Source organism: Bombus flavifrons, chromosome 14 (assembly GCF_040668555.2).
Source record: "Bombus flavifrons isolate JBK064 chromosome 14, iyBomFlav1_principal, whole genome shotgun sequence".
NCBI lineage: Eukaryota > Metazoa > Arthropoda > Insecta > Hymenoptera > Apidae > Bombus > Bombus flavifrons.
This window is the reverse complement of record NC_138455.1, coordinates 5,763,892-5,791,454: the sequence shown is the minus strand read 5'-3', so window position 1 is coordinate 5,791,454 and position 27,563 is coordinate 5,763,892. Positions and strand designations below refer to the sequence as shown.

The window sequence follows — 27,563 nt, the reverse complement described above, 5'->3', positions numbered from 1 at the left end:
CAATAAAATACTGATATAAATATAAAATGATATTTACATTGATGACGTAATCCTTATAATTACCGATCGTACCAATGTCATGTATTCGATAATTGATAACAATAGCAATAAAGATTTACTTTTACGAATTTTTTGTGAAACAATTTGTTTAAAAAATACTTTCTTGACAAATAATTGTAGTTATAGATTTTGATTCTAATCTGGAAAATATATTTAAAAAATGATTTCATTTCGTCAGGAAAACAATTAAAGTTAAGTTTATTAAAAAATTTTATAGATCATTTACATTAATTTAGTGTTATAAATTGCGTTTTTTTATTACTATCATTATAATTATTAAAATAATAACCTAATTAATAATGAAATGTAATTTTATGCTGATAGATTTGTTAATTTATAAAAATGAGGTATATACGTGCAAATCAATTTTGATAACCTAATCATGTAAATACAATTAACAACATGTAGATAACATGACACTTCTCATACATAATCCAATAGCACTTGACTTTCCTTCGTGAAATGTTACTAAGTATATTTACTTGCACATAATAACTATCTTATATATTATAAATTTAATCTAATCTATGATCTAACTTAACATCAATATAGAAAATTGTATATAGAAAGTGTATTAACCACGAAGTAAATACGGTAGCGAATATAACTGACTTTTTCTGTAAAATATCAAATCTACATATTGGTATACTGCTTATGTACCGCGTACGTTACTTATTGTTATATATAATAATAAAATATGAATTATGCAAAGTACTATTACTATTTGTTACGAGCTACATACTCCGCTTTGTGCCTTCCGTATATTTAAATGATATATGTTTTCGGCTAAACTATTTGATATGATGGTTGTTACATATCCTTAATCTCTGCATATCAGAGTTTGTAGAACTTGGCAGTGTAATTACTTATAGTTATTATAATGGCTTATAAGAAAGAAATTAAGTTACAATGAATTTGATTTTAAGAACATTCAAATATGAAAACAATATGAATTTGAGAAAAGAAAGACTTCAAAGAATATGAAATATGAACAGTTTAAGCGCGTTCACCGCGAATTCGTCTGGCCAACTGAATATCTTTAGGCATTATCGTAACGCGTTTAGCGTGAATTGCACATAAGTTTGTGTCTTCAAACAATCCAACTAAATATGCTTCAGAAGCTTCTTGCAATGCTCCAATTGCAGCACTCTGGAATCGCAAATCTGTCTTGAAATCCTGTGCAATTTCACGAACTAAACGTTGAAATGGTAATTTTCTGATCAACAACTCAGTCGATTTCTGGTATCTCCTGATTTCTCTGAGAGCTACAGTACCAGGCCTAGTAAATAAAATGCATAATTAGAATTACAATCCATTGTTAATTATGGCATTATAAGCGAAAATTTCAGAGAACATTTTTTACCTGTAACGATGTGGTTTTTTTACACCTCCCGTAGATGGTGCACTTTTACGTGCAGCTTTAGTCGCAAGTTGCTTCCTGGGAGCTTTACCTCCTGTTGACTTTCGTGCAGTTTGCTTGGTACGTGCCATTGCTCACCTTGAAGTAATGCGAAACTAATTAGTATTCATTATAAATCATGAATAAAAAATAAAAAATAATAAAATAAATTACAAATCTGCTGGAAAAAAGATCAATGTGTAATAATTCTCTTTTACAAAAATACCAAATTTCTTTTAATTACTACAAGTTAGCTTGAAAATATATCAAATTGTATTACAAAATCAAGTTTTCAAAAAGAATGAGTTAATAAAAATAAATTGAGATCCGGTTTCCCTCCAAAAGCAGACACAATAAACAAAATGGCGACAAGCGTGCATATAGCATTGATATGTAATATATAAGAAATTTGTACACCATGAACTGCTATAACCTTTCTTACAACAAAAAGAATTACTTATAAACAATGCATATAAACGAAAAAATGAATATTTAATTTATTATGTTTATTCAATGACAAAACCAAAGAAATGTACCTGTTATTCAATCGGTTTATTATACAGGACCTCCACCAAACTCCTTCGTTCTACGGATATTAGACTTATGTGTCGGTTAATGCTTTTTCAGAAACGTAGCTTGGTTTTGTAAAAGATAGGCGGCAGCACCGTATTCAGATACATATCACAGGATTGGCTGTTATTTCGTAACACCGTTCGCGATTAGTCAGCATCTGACGAATAAAAGCATTTGTTATGGAATTTATAACTTCATAATTATTTTAATAGCATTATGCTATCTAGCATATATGCTATATAGCACGATAATTTTAAGTATCTCCAATGTATAATATCATAATGTATGAATCATATATTTTTCAGAAACATATCTATACATATATGTATATGTGAAACACATATGTACTTACGTGCGCATGAATCTGCGCATACATATAGGTACTTACATGACATACATGACTATATTTACCTATTTGCAACTTAGTGCATTGATCCATATGAATACATACATATGCACTATTTATTTTGTTAGTACATGTTTATATGTATGCATAAGTATAATCTTTGCAAGATATCATCTATCATGGAAGGAAATGACCTTAACCTTATCTTGGATAAAATTGTACCCTAGATTTTTTACGTTAGAAATCAATGAAGTCAAATAAATGTAATTAATTATTGTTACCGTTATTTGATATTAGATGAGGAGTAAAAAAATTATTATTTGTGGTAGTTACAAATAATTTCGATGGTACCCTTATGGAATTATATTAAAACAAAATTTACATAAGGTGAAATTTCATTCATGATAACCTTTAAGGGTTACTATTTCACAACGTAATATAATATTTAATAAAGAAAGTTCCAAAATATATGTTATAAATAGATATATATGAACATATGGATTTCTTGAACATGTTGATTCTGGCGATTATAATTTATATATATTAATAATATAATTATATTTAATATTCTGTAATAAATGAAATAAGATGACTACACTATCTAAAAATGAGATTAATTATATATAGATGGTAACTACATATTTAGGCATATTTTTAAATAATGAAGTACTACAAACTAAACTTTATTAATAAATTTGTTAAAATTAGAAAATGATAAATTAAAAAGTTCAATAATTATTTAATATGTAATTGCTTTTATATTTATTTACTGTTAATAATAGAAATAATAGTTTGCTAACATCATGGTACAGAAGTTATCAATATATTTTATTTTCAAATGATCAATTTTATTGATGTACAATATTCTTCTTTATAGTTCACTACCTAATAATAGCATAAGAAGCAATAATAAACATTTGTTCTACAAATTACGCCATGAGATAATCATTATCCTTATATCTTCGTCAAAATTAATGTTATTCATATAAATATATGCATAATATATATATATATATGTTTATATATACACACACATACATATATGTATAAACTTTCAGTCATCAAGAAAATATTAGAACAAAATTTATTTACTAACATTCTAACTACAGCTATATTGTTAATTTAAATATGTTATTTAAAATTGTATTGCCAAAAATACGTGTCGTCAATATCAACTTCTTATTTCTTTTTTTTTTGTCATTTGCACACAAATGATGCTTCACTTTTTTTTCTTCATCATTCAATTTGTACTGACATTTATTAGAATTCGCCTACAACCGTTAATGACAACGAAAACTTACTGCATTTTATTTCTTTACATTTCAAGTAGTCTTTCTTTCGGTATGCGACCAGATATGAAACCTTATTCAATCATCGTACAGATGCTAGTATATTTTTGGTTTGTGAATAATTGCATCGGTTTTGGCAGAACACGAACATCAAAAATGCAAGCCCATATTACTTTTGTACTTCTATAAAAAATCTTCACGTGGAATGTGAAAATTATATTCTACTTTACGAAGTCTCGTTAATACTATAAATAAAAACAATAATTACAATTTGTTCAACATTTTTTGTTACCTTCTACATAAATGAAACATAGTCTTATTGTAAAATTTAAGAATTTAAACTTATATATATAAATTAAAAAAATTGATTTTGTCATACAAAATAGAATACGTGGACAATCTTCAGTAATTGCAAGCTTGAATTTTGATATAAAAAGAAGATTACTTGAAAATACGATTAAATATATATACAATTTTTATATGAAAATACTAACATACTTATAGAACATATCAGAATTATATACGACAATCACATAAATATTTCATTGTTTCCTTTCGTTGGGTTCTTTTGTTCAATCGCAAAAAGAAAAAAAAGAAAAGGTGATATGAATGACCGATCCAGCAACTTCACATTTTTGTATTAACCGCTGCACATAATAAATGCAATTTTAATGCATAATAAAAAGTATCGATAAATATACAAAATACTTTGTTCTTTAGTAACTACAAGGTACTGCCTGACATTCTAAACGACATATAAGATCTATAACACCAACCACTTCTTTCATAATTAATAATTAAATACCAAATATCGTTAACTGTAATGATATAATGTTTACCATTCGACTCGATTGCGAAAAACGGTTATACAATTGTTTGTTAATTAAAAGTTCAGTATTCTTCTGCTTTTAACTCGAATGATTACATGAAATCAATTTAAATGTAAAACAATTGTAGATTAACATTGCAATAAAAGATAAAACATTTTAGGTCTCACTGATATTAAATTTGTAAATGAAATCATAAATTTCCATAATTAACGTTTCACCTCTCAAGTCGAATAGAAAAGTTTATTTATAAAAATTGTTATAATACGAAACACTATATATTAACATTTTGTTGTACGAGATGCTTGGTATACGACAATAATACTATACAGTCATCTTAAAATAATATTTTTCTGGTTGCTTTTATACTTCGATTAATTGATAGTGTATGTGTTTGTTTTTCTTTTCTTATTGGCAGCACCTTTGACTAACGTCGATTTAATGTAATTGAAATATTGCAATAATTTGTACAGAAACGGGCACTACCTCATTTTTTAATACTTCGTATTTTAAGTTTTCTTATTTATTATATAAAAAATTTATTATTACTAAATATTTGTTCTTGATACTCTATTAAAATAAGTATTCATAATTAAATGAATACTTTATTATTATTTCTGTAGAAATATTGTACATTACATAGTTACACACATTTAAATTGTTTAATAAAACTGTATGTTACACATTTGTCTTTATTCCATTCAAAAATGAGGTATTCATTAAATAAAATAATTGTTTTCAAAATTTACTAGTTAGAAGAATAAATGAAAATTGTATCAATATAAGTCTACTATTATTATGAATAAATTTATAAATGTTTAAACAGTATTATTTTTCATCTTTCATGGACACATTTACAGATCTTATGTGTTAAACATTTATTTATTTAAAAACGTTATTTAAATTGTTTTCCTTTATGTACTATAGAATTTTGCCCGCCTCTGCTAAATGTTGCAAAATTTTGCACACCTTAATTAAGATAACTCTTCAATACATATAACTTTTGAATTTATAGAAAAATTAGCAATGATATGAGTTTAGCCTATACAAATTCACAATCATTGTATAAAAATGCACATACAGAAGTAACTACAACCAGAACAATCGTAGATATCCATGAATTTTTTTATAATCTATCGTTATTATCTTGCAAATGCTGTTTCAATTATGTCTACTATATCCTTTTTGTGAGGGTGACCATTATCAATGGTTTACAGAGGCATTGTTTCTCAATATTACATTTGTTTGATTTAAAATAATGTTCTGTACAAATAATAGCATAAGAAAAATCGAACCATAAAAAATTGTACATAAAATATTTTCTACATTCTTCAAAGATTATCATCCAAATAATTATGGTTATTAGAATATAATATTCCATCTTTTTATAGAAATGAATTTTCATGTACAATTTTTATAAAGTTAACAGCAGCTTCTTTCCTATAATATACTATTCAGTATATTGTAATGTTAGGATTGCAATAGATTTTGTAATACTGCTATAATGTGTTGCAGATTAAAATATGACGGAAACGTAAAAACCCAGAATTCTGTTACAAACTTTTACAGTTATATTTGCATTTCGATAATCGGTATTAATATTTCATTCTTATGAGATTATGAAATAAATATGTTACAATAAACGTATTACACTATACTTTTAATAATTGTGGTCACCCCACAAAATGTTTATTGTACGAGCGGCGTATTCATTTTTCCCTTAAATATTAAAAAGTTATATATCTTCTTTGCTGCTTTCCAGTTCTATATTTTAAGAAAATGGATCAATCGTGTTTCAGAAAATATCTTCTCGTTCGTACAACAGTTTCAGTAAAATATTTATTATCGCAATATAGATACATGCTTCATTATAGCACGAATATACTTTTTCTTCATCTATGTTAAATGTTTCTAAATTTGTTTCTTTGCACTGTAAGAGAACAACGTCTATATACGACAAGCTAGCTTAGTAATAAATATTTCCTCTCCTTCCGCAATATTTCAAATTATTTATTACTGCGCTTTAGGCTACATGCAAATATTATTGTGCCGGAAGACGGTGTTGTAATATTGCAAAAATATTAAAATATTTTAACGGACATATTTCTACACAATCCTGCATACCTAAGGGGGCGGAAATCGAGTTAACTACTAACAAACCTTGAGAATGAAGTTATACATAATTTAACTGAATTTAATTGCCATACTATGTAATTTCAACTTAAAGTATTAAGGTACATTTCAGCGAATAATGTCAATTGCAAATTAAAAATAACAGCTTCATCAATTCATTACTGTATACACGAAAAATAAATCTTGTTATTATATTTTATTTTCGTTTTCTTGTGTTTCTCTAACTTCAAAGGTGTGTTTTTTAACTTGCCACTAACATTATTCATTATAAATTAACAAATTAGTGTTAATAGTTATACAAGCTTTAGACATTGAAGCTTTAACAAGAGATAGAGGAATAAATAATATCAGCGTTTGAATCTCCGTCACATCAGAAATGCAGAATTATCCATAGAAATTAGAAACATTAACAGATCACATTTGTTTCTCGCAAAACGTAACTTTATTACTTTCATAAATCTGTTGAAAATGGCACCGTTTACAGATTGTACCTTGTGCACTTTACTAACTGTTCTTCTCATTTTATTATTTGTTTTTGTATAGTTCCTTTATTTTCATTGATACTTGAATTTAAATGTAAAACAGACCATTAACTGTTGAGTAATAAATAACCAATGATTCTTTTATTTTTTCTGTGGTATAGTAAGAGCTCGTGACGCAATTTTGTTAACATTATTTTGACACGAGGCATGAAATATTGTAATATGAGGATGCAAATGACTGACACATTTTCTTCAAAGGAATGAATAGGTAGTAATCGTTACAAAAATCTTATTAAAAATAATTAGTTCAATTTTTGCGTTGTGACACTTTTTTCCACTAATGTACTATTATAACTTTTCAATGTTCAGTCACTAGCAAAAATTGTAATATTATTTTCATTTAGTAATTGACAGCAAAGAATAAAATATGCATAATAATTTTAAAATGCAGAGTAGATAGAAAGAGAACACATGTCAAAATAATGCAGAATGAAATGACTCCTGTTTGTCATTGAAACATCTTCACGATTCTTACATAATTTGAGAATACAACATTCGCTTCGATCAGAATGATTTCAAAAGTTTTATGGGCTTGCTGTATCTTATGCTCGAATGTGCAAGTTTCTTTCTTCTTAATTGTCAATACCTTTAATAATTAGATCATAAATAATGCACGTCGAGGATTCGTCAATGAGTGCGTCAATGAGCACAGTTGAAAGTTTTACAGCCTTCTCTCTTCTTTTTTTGTTTTTGTATGTAAAATATTTATATCTTCATAAATACCGACATACCGAACGATAAGATCTAAGTAGAGAAATTGTTATTACATAATCACAGTTGTACAGCCATTTGCTACCTCGTATTTAATACAAAAATGCTTAGATATCAGTACTGTAGAACTCGATTTCTTTTCCTTTTATGTGTATGTGTATCTGTGTGTTGTTCAGATTCATGTTAATTTCAGTCTGATCAAAAATGTTTGCATATTGTGTATCATAAAATGAAAAAAAGAAATTCTACCATTTAATTAGGAGAAAGTTACCAATTAAAAGCCTGCACAACCAAAATACACACGAGTCTACAATCTAAGCAGTTTTGCAGTATTATATTAACTGATAATAATATAAATATTTTAAAGAGCATACATTTCCATAATAATCGTAATAACACCAGACACGGTAAAATTGTATTATTATTAACAATGTGTCCACATTTGCAGAATGAAGAAAATAAAACAATGTGAGAGAAGATAGATTTAAACAGTAGCTAAAAGGTGAATACGAAATATATAGTGGTAAATAGTAGTAAATAGTAATTGAATGAGAAAAAGAATGTATCCACTATTAGTTTGTTTTTTCTTTGTCAAAATATTGAGCAGTTATTTTTGCAAACAAGAACACATTCTACGATTGATAGAAATCAATTTTAGTTTTAGTCAGAGTACTCTTGATTTATCAGAATTCATACTGCTATTATCTAAATAACAAATGCATTAGTCATATATCAAAATTACAAGTGATTAAAGGTAATACAGGTTTATAGCAAGTATCTTTAGTTATAAATTGTAATATAAATGTTCAGCAAATTTGTTTTTTTTTTTGTTTAGATATTATATATTACTATTTTACGTAATTCATTATTGTACAATAATCTAATGATTATGTGTATGTTTTGCCGCCTGGAGTGTGCAGATAATTCTTTCTCAACATTAGGGAACCATCATCTGCCTATTCTTTGATCACGAATACTTCCCTTTTTAAAAAGAAAATGAAACAACTGGCAATCTCTGTAACGTTCAACTAGTGCATAAACAAGCGGTCACAATATGGCTCTTCTGGCTCTAGTAATGTTTAACACAAGAGAAGAATCATTCGCACAAAACAGAGCATGTAACGTTTTGTATTTGTATTATTGTAACTTGTCAAAAATATATTGTTCAATTTGATCTGCCCTATTGTTGGTTTTCTTTGTGCAGTGTTAGATGAAGACCAACTATATTGTTAATATTTTAGTAATTACCATTAACTTTATAAAGATTCATTTATACAAATATAGTTTTTTGACATTTAAGAGATTCAATATATTAAACATATAATATTTCAATTATAGTAAGACAAAAATTATTATACATTTATAAGTATATAAAGACAATGTGTCAATATCTAGAAGAATCTCTATCTCATAACGAATTACATATCGTATACCAAAAATATGAAGAAAAATGATCATTAAAACCAACAATTGGGGCAGTGTATTATATAAATATTCAACTGTATGCTTTTTCTTTAGTACACGATATTAACTAATTTTTTTATTTGTTAATCTCCTATTAACCTATTTTGTAGCTAAATTTGTTGCTTTCACAATAATTTATGCTCTTAGTAATTAATATTTTAATTGTGTTATTGTTATAAGTAAAATAGTATATATACATATATACATACATACATACATACATATATGTATATATATATATATATCATAATTGTTTATAATATTTAATATTATATCATTCAGGAATATCTTTCCTAGGTTTTCATACGACTTGCCACAATCATAATGCACCTCATTATTATATAAAATAAAAGAAAAAAGAATTAAAAATAAAAAAAAACTTGCTATTCCATATGATCTTGATTATGTTACTCTATTTTTTTGCTTAAACTCTTATTTGATTTCAAAGCATGAGATAATTAATCTTCAATAGCTACTATTATATTTAACTATATAACCCATTGGAGGGAACATCATAATTATGAGAAGTCGATGAAATAAGCATTCTTTATAAGTACAGTTTTCAATGGCAAACTAGTATCTTAATTGGTTGATCTCCTACTATTTCTATAAGATGATAGTGTGTGAACATTTCTTTTTTTTATGAAAGCAAAAATAACAATAATAACAGTCATAAAAAATATTGACGACTTAAAAAAGAATCGCATTTAAGAATAGTATTTTTAAGATAAAATATATTCTAAGAATGCAAAGAGACAAATACCTCGTTTTCTTTTTATCATACCTGCTGTGATTGTAGTACTTATAAAGAATGCATTTAAAAACACAATTGAAAAATGCATTGTTATAGTGCTAAATTGATTAAATTCTAAATAGTACTTTGAAAATTATATCATGATATATACGATCTCGCGGGAGAAATTAAAATATTCATCTATTCATCATACTTGATGAAATATAATACATAGTTGGTATTTATAACAATATCCTTACTTTATGTTGACATTTTCTTTGTTACACACTTTGTTTTTTACCATTTTCATTCCATTTCATTCCTTTCTTTACAAACATAATCCTTTGATGGATCGTTTATACCATGATACGCAAAATTGTATGTTTTTAGTAACATCTATTATATTTTAATATTAATAATTTGTAATAAAAACGGACCTAATAAAAACATTTATTTCTTTTTTGGCCTCACTTTTTGATACTAAACTATGAAGATAATTGAAGAAAGGAGAAACAACAATCAGCTTCATTGTCGAGTTATTAAATATTTAAATAATTAAGTAAAGTTTGTTATAATACCCTCTTTTTTCTGTTTCAATGAAATTTGTGTACTTTTTTATACCTTGTATTCTCATTTGATAATATTGTGTTTGTTTTAAACAAGATTCATGACTTATATGAAAAAGCTGTAATAATCCGCAAAAATATACTTGTCCTTTGAAAAAAAGTCAATTTGTGCAGGGTATTATACATTTAAAATAATTTTAATTATATCGTAAATATTAAATAATAGTCTTTAAAATTGGTTATAGTAATGTTTTATGTCTATCAGGAAAAAATTTGATAATGTTGTCCTATCTATACTATTCATTTATACTTTAGGCAATATTTTACCTTCTTTCTTTCTTTACCATGAATGTATAGTCGCTTTATAATGTAATGATTACCAGCTACATATTCAAAATGAAAATGTTTTATAGAGCCGGTGTACAAAACGCAGTATTCACGCGTTTCATTGAAAAAAGTTAGTTGGCATGCTTTTTCAGTTGCATGTCGCTTATATCGAGCTGTAATACGTATGTCACATAATTATCGCTGGTATCATAAATATAAGTTACTCCTTCATCTTTTGATTAAATTGAAAAATCCTAAATATTCATAATATTTCTTACACCTAAAAATGTAAAAACTTATAACACAAAAATTGAGTTTAATTAATTTAGTAATGTACTTTTGTCGCAAAATTACGTTTCTTCATTACTATCACACACTATTTAATTTCAATAGTAAGTATATAATGTATTCATATACATATATATGTATATATATATTCATTTATATGTATATTAAGCATACTTAAAGTTTAAAATGTAACATACTACATACCATATACAGAAGAGAAGCATAATGAAACATATACAAATGACTACCTACTAATTGATATACTATCAGCTATTAAGAGAGGAAAAAAGAAAAGAGAATAAAGAAATCGTATTTGTATAAAAATCTTAACTACCAACTATCACTGTTTTTCGATGTATCCAAAGTATAAAAACATTTTTTTAATGAATTATAATTTAAGTATATTTTATAGAAATTATAAAAGATGAAAAACAAAAAAATATATGTGTATATATATATCTAAGAAAAACAAAGAGAATAATGTCAAGAACATTGTAAGTTTGAAATAATACATATACCTTTTCTTTTAACAATGAAATTGTGAAATGTATTATTTTCTTACATACTTTTCTTTTACGAATTCCAATTCGTTTTTTGTTATAAATATGAGCAATTTTATTATTTTGTATAAAAATCTAGAAATCATATATATATATATATATTCCTTATATAATATAGGTATCGGTACTACCTTTCCAACCAAGGATATAAAATTTGTTAATACTTGTATTATTACCATCAGTACGGGTCAATTGAAAAATCCTATTTAAATATATATCTTTAAATACAATAGAAATATCATCTCTTGTGACATACGTTTAACAGCTCAACAATTGAGTGAAATTATTCTATAACTATTATATTGTGGGACATTAATCTTTTGTTGCGTTTAATTATGGTATTACAATTTTTTAAACAAATATATACTTTAGAGGTCCCAAAATTTTGTCCATCATTTATGATTATATTGTTTTTCTTTTCCTTCGCGTTACATTGTTTGTGTAACTGGCACACATGCGTGTTATTAAATGCTAACTATTTAGCTAGCACCCTGCTAGTAAATGTATCTTGTATTATATATTAATTAGTTTTCCATTCCAAGATCATTAATATGTGTCCTTAATATAAAGGATGTGATATCTGAATCTTGATGAATAGCTATATAGTAGCATGACGGTTGACACAAAGATGTATGATAAATAGAGACTACGGAAACGAAGTCTTATCACATCCATATTCACTTTGGCGACAGTCAAATTATATATTTGAATAAATTTGTTCATCGTTTTTTTTGTTTCCTTTTTCTATTGCGGTTGTACATGTATCGCAATACAAATTCTTTTAATTGTTCATTTTATATACCATCGCATTTAAAGTACCGGGAATTTACGTTGAAAATCCTAGTACTACTCACATTAGAATTATAAGGATATTTGTCTTGGTTATTAAGAAAGAATGGAGATTATAACAACGGGCGTTCTAACAAAATATTCGGACCTAACTTGTGGAGACAACCGGAGTCTGGCAGTACGGGCACTCTCGTTGATTTGGAGCGCACGTCGAGCAGACCACGTAGTGGTTACAGGGTGAGAGGGTAACAGTGCGATTTTGTTCTTCGCAAACCATGCACTTTGTTGCCGTTTCTCTGTACAGCACCTGGAACGGCAACAACTGAGCTACCTATAGTGTTTCCATTAATCAGATCGATCGCAAATAGATTAGACTTTACAATTCTATCAGAGATAATCTTGATTGCCAATTGGAACGTGTTTAATTGATAATAGAAGAAAATTCTGTTTGATGAAGATGAGGTAGCTGTAGAATCTAATTCTTTCGCATCCTCTTCAGATAAATTAATCATTATTCGCGAAACGCTTGATATACCAGCTGTTCAAGCTGGCATGACAACTTTGTTTTACCTTTTCTACTTCTTCAAGATCCGAACGAAGCTGTGATTGAATTGATTTTAATGCGGCTATCGATAACGATCTGAGCTCGCTTGTTCTTCTCAATGTGTGAAGGTATGGTCCACCACTAGACGCTTCATTTTCTACCCTTAATGCTTTCACTTGTAACAAGGCCTGTTAACAATTTTTATATCGCCAACTTTATATATTTCACAGAAAAAACGAATATAACTACTATTTACCTCATCTCTCTGCTGTTCAGCGATACTTGCTTTTCTTTTAGCCTCCTCACTTTCTAATTGCCATGCAGCGCAAGCAGCTCTAGCTTGATTAATACGTTCGTCCCACGTTGCTAGTTGCGCACGACTTGACGTCAATTCCTCCCTGAGTCTTTGTACCTAAGACAAATTAATGCAAACGACATGTCTCCCTTAAACTTTATTTTAGTTCATCAACAATAATGCTGAAATAAAAACTGGGGGAGTTCTAACCTCAGATAAAGATCCTGTGTTACTCGGACTAATGGAAAATGCATTAACCAATGGAGATGCTGGGAGAGGTTGAGTACGAGATGGAGACATTCCTTGATTCGTAAAATCAAATAAGCTACTATTAAATCCGCTAAGCTTAGAAGCTGAACTGCTAAGCTGTGAAATATGATTGCTAAATGGGTCTGATACTTGATTCATAAATGGCATAGTCTGAAATCAATGGAACAAAATAAAATATTAAAATAGTGCCAAGACATTCTTTTCTGCAACGGACGAAAGAACAGAATAAAATACTTCATTTACCGATTCTATTGAATCCTGGTGAGAAAATCTAGATCCAGTAAGAAAACCAGTCGAATGTAGATGCTGCAGTGGACTGGATGTTGATGGCGAAAAATTCGTAAGAACTGAACGTTCATTCATTCCAGGAATATTAACTGGTGCTGAGCTACCTAATAGTCCAGAACTTGCTAGGCCTGCTGATATTGAATTGCTAATTGGTGAATTAGTATCCCTATGAATTGATTCTACTAAATTTAAGGGGTCATCTAGATGTAACTCGTCTAATGCATTTCCTGAAAAGGAAAAAAATCATGATTAAAACTGGGTAAAAATATTCTTTTCCTCTATTCTTCTTTAACTTTACCTTACCTACTACAGATTCCACAGTATCATTTGGGTAAAATGAACTTGAAAGTGGTGAGACGGTAGTTGCTAATGAATGATTCCCTAAGGTTCCATTCAAACTATATGCAATATATAGGCTTTGTTTCTGTTGAGCTTTTTCTGCTTTCGTTAATAAAGGATCACTGTCTATTGCAACCACTTGTTTTCGTATTTCACCCTGTTTAATATTCGTAGAATTATTTACTGGACCTTTATTAAATGTACAGATATTTGATTGATTCCACAACCAAATGGTCAAACTTACAACTTGCAAAAGAGAACTGGGATTATAAAGTATGCTTGTTAACTTTTGCTGATTGGAAGTGTTTATGGTGCTATTGGAATTGGAGTTATGAAGTTGAGCACCAGGAGCTTTACTGTGTGAACTGTTACTGCCAACGCTACTAGTACTTGCTGATTCTGATACTTCACCGCTTCCATTCTGTAATTCAAATATTTAATGATATCGCTAAATTATATATTATCTAAAAGAAATTCATTATTTTTAGGTACATAGTAGACTTACACTACTATCACTAAGTTGTTTATCCTTCTCATGACTGCGCTTATCGGGTGGAAGCGCATTGCTTAGAATATCTGCCAGATTGGTGCCACAATCTATAGGTACCGCCATGTCCCTCGCCAGGCTCATTTCTTCTGTTGGCAACACTGCTCCATCAGCACACCATACCAACGTCCCAATATATCAATTTTGAGAAGCAATTTTGAATACTAAGTTTAATCATTTACAAAAGGCCTATGTTTACCAAATAGAGAGAGAGAGAGAAAGAGAAAGAAGGAGAAAAAAAGAGAAAGAATTCTCAAAAGCAAATATAAAATGTTAAATAATTTTTATATAGAAGCAATTACAAGCGCTTTTATACATTAGTAGACTTTGCGCGTTATATGAATTTATTTTGATCAATTGCATATCAAGCGATTAAGTATTGTGAATGAAGCCAATAAAATATTATTAAAAAAAAAAAAAAGTTGCACGAAACTTACTAAAGTAGTAGTAACTGTTTTACGTACGGTTTATGAGGGTACACTCACGGTCAACATGTGCAAAAGCACAGAAGACTCCGCGTGGACAATATCCAGCTTGTTGTACATCGTTACACTTTGTGGATTTGTATATCTCAGGATGGAATTGTTGTTCTGTACGTGTATGACAATATGTACAAGCATCTCCTTGTTCACAATTGCCTGGTTCACCCCATTCTTCTCCATGTTTTACATTAGGACATGGTGTTGATCTAGAATGAAGTTTCAAGTTAGATACATTTGTAAATAGTTATTTTTAAAGTTTTTCTCAAATTTAGGGACAATTACTTACCTGTACTTGTACTTGCGCGGACTACGTCTTTTATCTTTACTGTTGTGATATTGTGGACAGGCATAGCCCTGACGACAAAGTCTTGGTGGACGTTTACAAGGTTCTGTTTTGTAATTACTGAGTACATAATTCGTATCCTGCCATTTTGGATCTTCATTCATTAGGTTCCTTTCTTTGTCAAGTATGTTTGGTCCATTAGAAGATGAATTAGGATCAGAATCAGGGTTCTCCAGCGCCTGTATCTCCTTAATGTCATAAACAGGGGGACGAAGATCATGATTACCATGTGCAAAGGCACAATGGGGGCCATTCTTGACACAGAACCCACGTGTGTCTGTATCATGGACACACATGCAGGTCTTATAATAACGTAGGTGGTAACGCCTTTCTGTGTCACCAGCAGTACGGTGAAGAAACGGACACCTGTTTAACAACAAAATTTATGTAAATTAATTGAAGAACAGCACCATAATGTATATAAGAAATGTACCATAAAAATGAAGATAACTTATTGAATAATTAATTATTATAAACTAATAGAATTTTACTAAATTAATGTTAATTAGGATATACAAATACATTAATTCAAAAGAATTGAATTTTAATACTACTCAATGTTAGACTAAATGTCAACTAAAAACTATTAAATATAGTTTGATGACAACATATTCAATGTAGGTCTTATAATACATGATAAATTATGTAATGATTATATAAGAGACTGTACAAATTCAATTAAATAATTTTTGGACATTACAAGGAACTCATTTTTCTAATAAGAACTACAACTTAATATGGTTCGCGCATTCATGCTTTACGCGAGCTATTGTATCTTTTAAGATTTAACTTAGATTAGAAAAGAATGCAATATAGTGCGGTAAACATTAAAAAATTTACAATAGTTATCAGAAAAACAAATACGACCTTGGACTTTCGATAGATAGTTTTATTTTCTGAGCTATAATTGTACCATAATGGTTTCGGAACATTTTACGGTGCAGCAACAAGGATTACCACATATAATTCTTTGTTGCCACCATGCCACGTAAGAGAAAATCAATATCAGTAGGCTCCTTTGTTTGGGAACTCGAGGCGCTGGATATTTTGGAGGGAAAACCGATCACGGATATTTTCATTTATTTTTTACATAAAATGTATATAGAAATATCTAAAATAAAATAATTTTTTAGCTCACTGTTTTTGTATTGTGGAAATAAAAATATAAAATCTTATTTAACAATACGTTATAATCTTCCATGAGATTAATGTTAAAAACATTTAAAAAAAGTAATTTATCACGACTGATTTCAATTCAATTCTTTCGAATTTTTATTTCAGATAAAAATAGAATAATAAATGATTACAGTAACCATTATCGCAAACTTATGATTTATGAATGAAGAAAATCAACTAAAAATATAACGCTGCAAGCAACGAATATTCAGCACACCCTTATCATAATTAATAATACGACAAATATATCCGTGCACGAATTAATTATCAATTAAAAAGCCGCTCACAATCTTGTGTTCTTCAGAGGGAAAGTTGATGTGATAAAAGTTAAATTGTGATAATTATTGTAAATTATATTAAACAAAACGTAATTTTCACGTAAATAGAAAAAAATTCAATCTTGAATAAATATTTAATTCTTCCTTCTTAAATACGTTAATGTAGCTACTTTGTATTTATATTTTTCTCCAAACTCAATAGAATATTCAAACTTATTTTAGCGTACGTTGTATGTAAAAATGGATATAAATATTAATATACTAATAAAAATAATGATAATTTTTATTACTTAAATTTTTAAAACGTGTTTCAAATATTTATGTTAATAAATTAATTTAGAAAGGATTGTATCGATTTTGTTAATAGTTTGAATATAAAAATCTTTGTGGTATGTCTTAATAAGTATATAATGTAATAGCAAAAGTTAATAAAATACTATAAAATCAATAATAACAGGTAATAAATGATAACAAATAATGCACAATTTGTTTTGCAAATTGTAGCAAGCATAACGAAAATTTTTTAGCATAAAAATAATTCGTAAGAATTTTTCACATTATTCCTGGCACATTTTTTAATAAGCTTTTACGCTGAACTTCGTCTATTAACGGTTTCACAAGAGTCTTAAAAGAAACTGGTTTCGTTTGTTTTCATTAACAGATAATAGGTTTTAATGTTCTTGGTGATAATTCTCGTAATTTTATTCGTTCGTCTTAAAAGATCATTCATCAACGTCTACTTATTCATTTGTTCTTCTTATTTATTTATTTTACACACATATGAGTTCTACAATATTAATTAACAAGTAAGAAATGATTAAAACAATACTCTTTTTAAAAATAATATTCTGAGAACAATAAATCAACGATAAATTTTTATCAAGCAAGGAATTATCAACAAGATAATTTAAAACAATGACCTAAATCTATGTCTCAATATCATATCCTGCATGGATATCTAGAAATAAACAAATTCGAGTTAATAGCCTCAATATTATGCAAATATACTTATATATTTCCTTTTTCATATTTCATAGTGAACAGTTAGACGCCATTTATATACTTCAAATATTTAATATTGATTTCAGAATATTTCATATCGAAAGCGTTACAATATTATAATACAAATTAAGAAACAAAGGGACAAAAGTGTAATAGAGGAAATGATAACCTCGAAAAAAAGATGGCCGCGGAAGAAAGTGTAGTTATACGCCTGAAAGCATGGAGAAATTTCTGCTTAGTTTCGTTGGGTTATCTACAATGGATGACAACAGGTTAACAGCCGACGGTAGCTATATTCTATCAGCAATGGCGACTGGAAGCGTGTAAGCTTACATTCATAACAAGAAGAACATGACTCGCGATGTTTTAATTTGCTCGCTTCGATTCGATTGAATTAATCCAAAAACACGTTGCATTAATTAGTTTGAAAATAATGATTCGCGATTGAGCCGCAAAAACTAGTCAGAATCAATGAATATACCTATGTAACAGTTGATTCTTTTCCTTCCTTGCCTGTAGAATTTAGGTCAAATTTTCAACATACGTATTCTATGAGACAATCGAAACATAACCGTCGAATCTTTGAACTCTTTTGAATAAATACTTTAATTAAAAACATACTGTATTATGAAAAATTTTATAAAATGTAATTTTGAAACATTAAGCATTAGATTTAAGATATTTTAACAATAGAACTACTGATAACTTAAGTAAAAGTGAAAAGAATAAATATTGCAAAAATTACTTAAATTCCAAAAAATATAATATTGCAAATGTATAGAATTACTAGAAACATTATGGATTTGTCATTTTGACTTCTTTGATAGTTCTAGCGTTAAGAAGATGGAGTTGAACATTTTCTTCTCTGAAGAAATTTATGAAAGATGTCTTACTTTTTGAGTAAGAATGCAAACATTATTAAAATCTATAAAAATCTATAATCGATAGTGATAGCCGAATGTTTATACTTATTATTTTTTAGAAATATAAATTGTACCAGTTTTCTATATATTGTCCTCTTTTAGTTTCTTATTTAGAAACATAAAACAATTTATTAAAAAAATCTGTTTTTTCTGTGTGTTTGTATATGCATTAAATGTAATACGAACATATAAATGTATGCAATAAATAAATCATGGTTTGCATATACGCAATATTATGTTTATTAATTTTTTATTGTCATTCATATATTTGCAAACAATATCTACATATACATTGCACGTATTTCATTAAGGTAGAAGTTAAAATAACAAATAAAATGAAATAAAATAAAATAAAATAAAATAAAAGTACTACGGATGTTTATATAAAATCATATTCTTATAAACAAATGAAACCTAAATTAAGATGTATTTCATTTATTAAACATTATAATGAATACTTTTTACATAATTTCTTCATTTTTAATATTAAATTATCCACCTAATTTCTTTTCATATAATATTATCTACATTATTACATCTATAAATTTACTATATCTGTAATAAATATCTGTAATCTAGTCATAAGATGCGTGTAAATAAATGAAACTATTATGTCTACTATACACGTCCATACTGCTTTTCTGTCGTACACGAATCAGATATGAGAACGCAGCAATGTTTCGATCACTTTTGCTCGCTACATACATATATGCATGTTATATATTATATATATAACACATACGCGTGCCCTCGAAAGTTACGTCGAAATTGGCCTCCTCTTCGTTACATAGGTTATTCTCAAAGAGATGTTACGTCGTTACGCATTACCACGCAGATGCATGTTACAACACGCGCGTGTCAACGACACAAAGAAATCCGATAGACCCCTCTGTTATTCTTTCACATCGATATCAGACTCGATCACGAAGAAACATTTTCATTCATACTTTAAAACTCATTTACGGTTTCCAAACTTGAGTAAGAATACATTGCATGCTTTATAAGCAGAACAATGTTAATATGCTTACACACACGCGCGCGCGCGCGCACGCACGCACGCACGCACGCACATACATACACAACGAACAAAGAATAATAGATAACCATGTCTCTTTTCCTCTATAAAATTCGTAGGTGTTTCAAAGTGAAAGGATGATAATAAGAATCTCTTAATACGGAAAGATTAAATGTTAAATACTACGTAAGTTTTGATGCCGTCGGCTGACTGCGACAAATCGATGTATCTGACATAAGAGATATAGTAATGTCGCGTTAACTGGCCAGAATTTTGCTTCGCTAACTGACCGTCTCTACTTCCACCACTTCGTCAAACTGATTTCCTGAAGTGAGTCTTTAATATTATATATGTAAAATAAACAAACATATCAATGTATCGATATCTCAGGTCTTATCCAATAAAGAGATAGATACTGGAGATTTCTCAGAAATATACCTCTCTCGATAACTGGCCAAATAAGCTTTGATCTCGGTGGCCAATTAACGAAACACACAACTGTATCACTCGTAATACCCTCTACCGACGGACGAGTAATCCACCGATAGCGTAACCCCACGGTAAAAATGGTATATAATGTATACACAATGTTAACTGATAGATAAACTTACTCGTCTCCATCTGGACATATGCCGGTAGTCTCATCGTACTTGGTGCAATAATTATCAGCGCTATAGTTGAAGGTGCGGTCCCTCTTTCTCACCGGTCTTCGCCTCCGCTGGTTCATAAAGTGCCAGTTGAAGCACGTGAAGGGTCGGTGCTGTGTGCATTTGCGCTGTATAAAGAGGGGACATTGTTCGACGCGAAATTCCTTCAAGTATCTGGAATGCGAATCCACAGAGCTACACATTATTTCGTGGCGTATTTTGACGCGCGCGTCGATGCCGCGCTGCTGTGCTCGCGCGGCCCTCCCTCTTTTATTCCGTTCTCTTTCGTTTTCTTTTCTCTTTTCGTTTTTATTTTATTTTATTTTATTTGCATATGGACATAGGCATATACGTATTTATCATTACGTGTATTTTTTTATTATATTATATTCTCATTAGAATTCTCTTTTTTTTGTTAAGCACTTCACTTTTTATCATTATTATTATATTTAATTTTTATCCGAATCACGCACTCTTTCTTTCTTTCAGTACTCTCCGAAATTTCTTTTTATCCAACACTTTTTTCTTTCACGTAGCACGCGCGACCGGCGCTTACTTACGTGTAATGATTCGCCTTTTCCGCCTGAGCTGTCAACAAAGGTTTAGAGTCGGACTTCATCTTGGACAACACAACCGAGCAACGCGCGCGCACACATAGACGGGGACCGAGTCACACTCTCTCTCCTCTCCCGTTTTTTCTCGTCGTCCTCGTCGTCGTCGTACCCGTCGTCGTCGTCGTCGTAAGCCGTCGCGTAGTCTGTCTTTCGCCCCTTCTCCCCCCGCTAAACTTTCAACCATCTATCGGACACGGAATGCGGGACATAGGGTGCGCACGACGCAATACACATTATATGCGCCGAAACTATCCAATCCTTGTGCTCTCTCCCAGTCACGTGACTGCTTCTCTTTCAAGGTCATTGATGTTTTGGTTCGCTCCGTATCGTAAACACGCACCCGTGCTCAATGCTCGGCCTCTTACAAAAAGAATTTGATTTTTCTACACTTTATCGATACTGTATCAGGTCCTATTTCAGACTGATTTAATTACTTTTGTATGTGATTCTAGGGCTCTCCTGTGTGTGGAAAAGAGAAGGACGCCGAAAATGCAACAATCGATTACTAAAGCTCGACCTCGATCGAGTTCCGATTCTATGCTACGTTCTCACCGAAGCTGAATCAACATCGTGTAACCAAGTCTTCTGCAAATACCGATTGCGTCTTATTTTTGATATTCTGTTAATAAATATATCAATTATACATGTAGTTTGTACGTTGATTCGTGTTAATGAAAATTCTTTCCTTTTCTTTAGGTTCGAATATACTTTCGATACATGCTTCGTGTGAATTATATATAAAGTACTATCGATATCTTCCTTTTCTTGTAATAGATTCGCTTATTCTCTTGCTTAATTTTTTACTGTTATTCAAATGTGGCTTACTTTAATATTTAATACTTCTTGAAAAATAAATGTATATACGTTCTGATAAAAATAGTAATAGAATAAATTGAGAATGAATCAGTAAATGCTTGTTTTAATACGCGTTGCGTTGCGAAATATAAAATCATAAATGACACGCGTGAAAATGTCCGGCCTATTTATTTTGTTCATCGTAGCTGCATGTCGGTCTGTGATTCGGTATATCGATTCGATTGAAACGCCTCAGTTTTGTTCACACTCTCACTTTCACTTTCTACATCATATTGGATTTTGTATACTATGTTACTTCTTTGGTCACTGATCTAATACATTTCACAACTCCCTGGGCTTTTAACACACAATACTTAAAATGTATATCACAGGCACGTTTTCAGCTGCTCGCTAACGTAACTCGTTATCGTAAAGGTTACGCGTATGAATCATCATTTCTTATCGGTTCTTTACAACAATTTCGATACATATTTAGATACCTGTGTTGAGTACGGTCAAGCTTCATCGGTTTTTCCTCGACGATGATCGTCTAGACTTGTCCCGACCACGCTTCGTGACTTGTATCTGCGATATGCAACGTTTAACATCACCTTTCGCATCACCGAGAATTCGTCTATTTCCCCCCTCTTTCATGAATAAAACGTATTAAAAGCTTCCATTTCATTGTGACCAAAAGTTTCAACTTTTCTTACAAAGCGATTTTACGAGACCAATTCAATTTTTGATTTACAGTTCTTCCCTTTTTCATAATTGTCGCTGCATTTATAATAAATTTCTCAAATTTACAATTTCCGCTTAAACGTCACACATATGAGGAAATACCGGTTTTCTGAGCATGCGCAATTGAGCGAATATGTGTTATGAACGAAATACGCAATTTCGACCAATCAGAGGGCTGATACGCAACAAATTTTATTCGTAATATGTGAATAATTTATAATGACTTGTTTCATGCATGGATATTTCATTTTTGAATAAAATAGTTTCCTTTTGTTGCTTTTTGAGTAAAATATAGAACGAATACGTTATTGATAAGAAAAAAAAAAAAAATATATATATATATTACACACATATATATATGAAATATAAAAATCATCACATTTTCTGAATATATTAAATCATTGTCGAATTAATTTTTAATCTCCCCTTTTACTCAAATATTTAATATAAGATTGTATTAATATAATTAATATACTGTTATATTGTATTATATTTATTGTATTTTATTGTATGATGTAATTCACTTTGTTGCAGTAACACAGTAGATATAATGCAATATTTCCAACTTCATAAACTCTTATGATTCTTCTTTGAAGCATGTTTATGTTTTGACAAAATTTATTATATCTTTAATTTAAAAAAGATAAAAGCATTAAAATATAAGCATTATTTTTATCACATTTACATTTGATGTATACAAAAACGGGAAGGAGTACGATAGTATTATGAAGAAACATACGTACTATGATTTAAAGCGTGTATTAAAAGGGAATCATTTTTTTTTAATGTCATGACGATTAATATAAATAATTATTCGTGATAAAAAAGAATCGTCATAAGTAAAATTTTTTAATAAATTGTCAAGAAATATTGCTAATATGTTACATTATGCAATTATGATATACGCAATCATAGTTTTGTACAACTTTACATTCGAATAGGAATTCAAAATGAAAATATATATATAGCAAACACGAGCGATAGTATAATAATAACTATAAATAGTAAATGTTTCGCAGTTATAATCTACCTACGTACAATTTTTAATTTCTACGTAAATTTATTATACTTAGATACGATTTCAAGTTTCGTTATTGGTTCCGATATAATATTGCAAATGTATTTTCCTTTTTTTAATTTATCGTTCATAACTTATTTGACTTTGTACAATTACGTTCTTGTTCGCTACATACTTAAATAAAGTCTTGTAGTACACTAACATACCTAGACACAAACTAAATGTGAACCATTCGTTAGACTGATAAAAATATAATACTTTTACAATATATGAAAATAATACACATTTGGTTTGTACGTACGCATGTTTGATTAATGCTACATTCATGATACAACGTTTCCTACAATTGTTTTTTAAATCTATTATAATACGTAGTACTACCGATTTTCATTCATTTACGCATTTCTTATTTCATTCCCAATAAGAAATAATTATTTGAATATTCTATTCTGATTTTCTTCTTTGAAATTATCCCTGAATAATTCTTTGAAACATTCAAATTGGAATTTTCATAATGTACAACAGATTTAGTTTTGTATTGCTATTGATAAGTGCATTTGATAGAAGAAATTATTACTAGTTTCCCTAGAAATTGTGTTTCAGAGAATTAGCTAGTTCAATCATTATGTTGTACAGTTTTATTCATATCATATAAAATAATGTTCCTGAAGTAACGAATAAATATGTGTAATTAACTGAAGCTAATATAGCAAATTAATATTTAAGGAAGTTTTCTCCATGTTATGCTGTATTAATTTTTGCAACAAAGAATGTTACATACACATATATTTTCATTAAAATAGGTTTCTTATTTTTATATATTGCATTATTCTGTTTGCCATCAGACGTATTTAGGTTCTTACTAATTTTGAACACTCCTTGGATGGATATTATGCAATTATTAATTAACTGTATAGTTGTTAAAAACCATGACAGTATTCCTCATTGGATGTTTTTCTTTGGATGGACTTGCGCATTATAGTACTAAAATCCAAGGCAATCTTAAAAACGTGCCTTCTTTAAAAATGGAGCGCTTAGTCTCTTAACTATTACTTAATTCAGTTTGACAACAAACAAAAACTGGTCAAAAGATTGTATAATCGTTACTTCTTAATATTTCTATGGTTTACAACATCTACAGATAAATATCTATTATAAGTATCTTTATCGGATTTTAGTGAGTATTCTTTAAGGTTCTAATCAATTGCATTCTGTAAAATGCATTCTTTTTCTTTAACACAGACAATATTTAAATATATTCGAATATCAGTAAAATGAAATATTTAAAATTCTATGCTTCCTTCATCCAATCTCATTGAGATACAATCCTAAAATGTTATAATCTAAATATGAACAATTTTTTGCAGTGTGTTGCAGTGTTATTATGGTTAATACATTTTACATTGTGCGATATCGAATTTACATATTTTAATTAATATATCTGAATATTAAGATTGTATAATATCTTTCTTCGTTATCACTGAAAATTCTGATTTCCATAATATGTCTTAATACACTCAAATACAATAGAAGACAAGAATTACATATTTCATATTGTATGATTATAGTTGAATACAAATATTACACTAGTATCATTTATTATAAAATATAATAAAATCAACTTATGTACACATTATTATTAAAATCAACAAAAAAAGGTATAGGAAAAGAAGATATTTAAAAAAGTTTACAGGCATTATACGATTTGTTCAAAATAAATAAATATATATCATTAGTTATCATGTGTAAGATTCAATTAGTAATTTGTAATTCTGAATAATCCTAATTAAAAAATACAGAATTCTTTAAATTGTGCTTGCATATTCTTAGGAGAGAGTAGTGTAAATAAATTGTAACTGTTTCGAACTGTTTTACTGTCAGATTAAGCGATATACTGGCAGCTTGATATTTTATAAACAGTTTATAATGAAATAATCCTATGATATTATCTCACATGAATTATGTAAATATCGAAAGAGAGCAAACTTTTATGTATTCTTTTGAATGGCCTTTAGCGTAAATAACAAGAAAATGTATTTGAATTATTATTACATTAACAAGTTTATTTATACAATTAACTATCTATATACAATATGTCAATAAGAATGTTGTATAACTTCTTTAACATAGATTTAAAGAGGTTTTTTTTTAACGGCACTGGCCATTCATATGCTAATATTCTACTTATCTGACTCTGCTTATAACCTGTATACATAAAAATTATGAATCTGTAATGACATCCCAGACTTTGCAGATGAGCACATTCTATATACTTATTATATTATCAACCATGATGGTTCACTTAAGTTTTAATAGAAATTAATACTTTTAATAGTGACCACTGATTAATTAAATTAATCGAGTACTAATTTAGATGGATTTATAAGATATCTGATTAGGCACAGAAGATGATGTTCTGTTGTTGCAATGAAAGTGATATTGGTATGCTGATAATTATACATAATAATATGTATATGTTAATGTAAATTCTACAAAACATTTATCTCGAATGTTTAGAACGTTTATTTTTCCTATGTTTGATTTTGATGCGCGAAATATTAAGATATAATAAAATGATTTTGATAATGTGCTACAACAGGCACGTATATATACCATTTCCGAAATTTTGTATGTATTTTTATACACATCCTGATGTGTTTTTAAAACGAGGTTTATTGGAATTATAAGACATTATTCTAATTAAAAAAATGTTTTCTAGTCTTGGCTCTCAAATTACATATCCAAATGCAACTGAATCTATAATAATAAACTTTCGAATTAGCGGTTTCCAACGTCCGTCTTTTTTTAAGTAAAGTTCATTTCATGCATTTTAATTAAAATTTCTCTTTTTTTGACAAAGAACAATTTTATTTAATCAACCTCAGTGTAATAAAAATGAAATGAGTAAATGCAGGGTATTTAAAAAAATTGTTTAAACAAAAGATCTATGTCTAAACTGACTTTTGCATAGTTACACTTATCTGTTTCTACTTGCACCTATTATATATAGTATATTTACTTGACGTAACAGTAAACTCAGTTCAAACAGTTGTTCCGTACGTACTGAACATCACTCTAGTGGTATCTGTGTCCAGAGTAACGTCTTCGGGAGATGCAAGATCGACCTTTATAGATCCAGAATTGTTTCTTCTCCTAGTCATGCCACCACCCCAATTCGACAGCGTCCAATGATAAGTTTCGCCCTCTTTATCGGTGTTTGTCATTCCCTGAGTATCGTTATCTTTGTCTAAGCCAGTTTCAATAGAAATCGAAGAATGTGAAGCTACCGAATCGAAACTAGAATCTGCAGCCCCTCTATAACGACTAACATATTCGGTGGACATTTCACCGGGCGACTCTTCGATTGCTTTCAATATATTCTGACAAAGTTCCGAATCGAGGGGAATCGGATTTTCGGAATCGCGATTATGAATGGTAACAGCTATGTGTGCTGGATGCGGAATAGGAAGTGGAATAAGCAACTTTTCTGCACTGTAAGGACGAATTTGCCGCTTCCACGGCTGCCAGCGTGTCTCTGTTGTACCATTCGTGGACGCTGTGCGTCTTCTAATTTTTGTCGATGTTAAAAGTCCTCCAGTATCACTATAAACGAGAACAACTTCTTTAATTTGACTCTAC

The 27,563-nt window shown here is 29.1% G+C and overlaps 3 protein-coding genes across 10 annotated transcripts in view; all 3 read right to left on the bottom strand.

The window, feature by feature from the left end:
- Positions 1–236: 236 nt before the first annotated feature.
- Positions 237–2,122, bottom strand: LOC138187051 (histone H3.3A). 2 transcript variants are annotated; one of them, XM_069127502.1, is made up of 3 exons: positions 1,996–2,122; positions 1,424–1,558; positions 237–1,339 (listed from the first exon to the last, which is right to left on the bottom strand). In XM_069127502.1, exons 2-3 carry the CDS (start codon positions 1,549–1,551, stop codon positions 1,057–1,059), a joined length of 411 nt encoding a protein of 136 aa, XP_068983603.1. In that variant the 5' UTR covers positions 1,552–1,558; positions 1,996–2,122; the 3' UTR covers positions 237–1,056. The 2 variants fall into 2 exon arrangements, with proteins under 2 accessions (XP_068983603.1, XP_068983604.1); XM_069127503.1 differs by lacking the exon at positions 1,996–2,122 and adding an exon at positions 1,634–1,790.
- A 1,326-nt stretch (positions 2,123–3,448) lies between these two features.
- unk (RING finger protein unk) lies at positions 3,449–22,777 on the bottom strand. 6 transcript variants are annotated; one of them, XM_069127404.1, is made up of 12 exons: positions 21,317–21,456; positions 20,721–20,930; positions 15,659–16,081; positions 15,355–15,578; positions 14,849–14,991; positions 14,588–14,764; positions 14,308–14,500; positions 13,960–14,231; positions 13,657–13,866; positions 13,408–13,563; positions 13,178–13,339; positions 3,449–12,914 (listed from the first exon to the last, which is right to left on the bottom strand). In XM_069127404.1, exons 1-12 carry the CDS (start codon positions 21,373–21,375, stop codon positions 12,756–12,758), a joined length of 2,388 nt encoding a protein of 795 aa, XP_068983505.1. In that variant the 5' UTR covers positions 21,376–21,456; the 3' UTR covers positions 3,449–12,755. The 6 variants fall into 6 exon arrangements, with proteins under 6 accessions (XP_068983505.1, XP_068983506.1, XP_068983507.1 ...); XM_069127405.1 differs by having other exon boundaries at positions 14,849–14,979; XM_069127406.1 differs by having other exon boundaries at positions 14,849–14,976.
- LOC138186996 (uncharacterized) overlaps positions 22,270–27,563 on the bottom strand; it is a 43,709-nt gene continuing 38,415 nt past the window's right edge. For both annotated transcript variants that reach the window (XM_069127401.1, XM_069127402.1), the window contains one exon: positions 22,270–27,527. In XM_069127401.1, the coding sequence (XP_068983502.1) occupies positions 26,966–27,527 (562 nt within the window). In that variant the 3' untranslated portion in view covers positions 22,270–26,965. The remainder of the gene's footprint in view (positions 27,528–27,563) is intronic.

What these genes read in the sequence shown, in the direction of transcription:
- LOC138187051 (XM_069127502.1), bottom strand. Translation starts at nt 1,551, where the DNA reads ATGGCACGTACCAAGCAAACTGCACGAAAGTCAACAGGAGGTAAAGCT. An exon ending in AAAAAACCACATCGTTACAG is followed by an intron (nt 1,340 to 1,423) that starts GTAAAAAATGTT and finishes TTTATTTACTAG; the next exon opens with GCCTGGTACTGTAGCTCTCA.
- unk (XM_069127404.1), bottom strand. Translation starts at nt 21,375, where the DNA reads ATGAAGTCCGACTCTAAACCTTTGTTGACAGCTCAGGCGGAAAAGGCG. An exon ending in TGAGTGTACCCTCATAAACC is followed by an intron (nt 14,992 to 15,354) that starts GTACGTAAAACA and finishes CTGATGGAGCAG; the next exon opens with TGTTGCCAACAGAAGAAATG. An exon ending in TACTGTGGAATCTGTAGTAG is followed by an intron (nt 14,232 to 14,307) that starts GTAAGGTAAAGT and finishes TTTCCTTTTCAG; the next exon opens with GAAATGCATTAGACGAGTTA.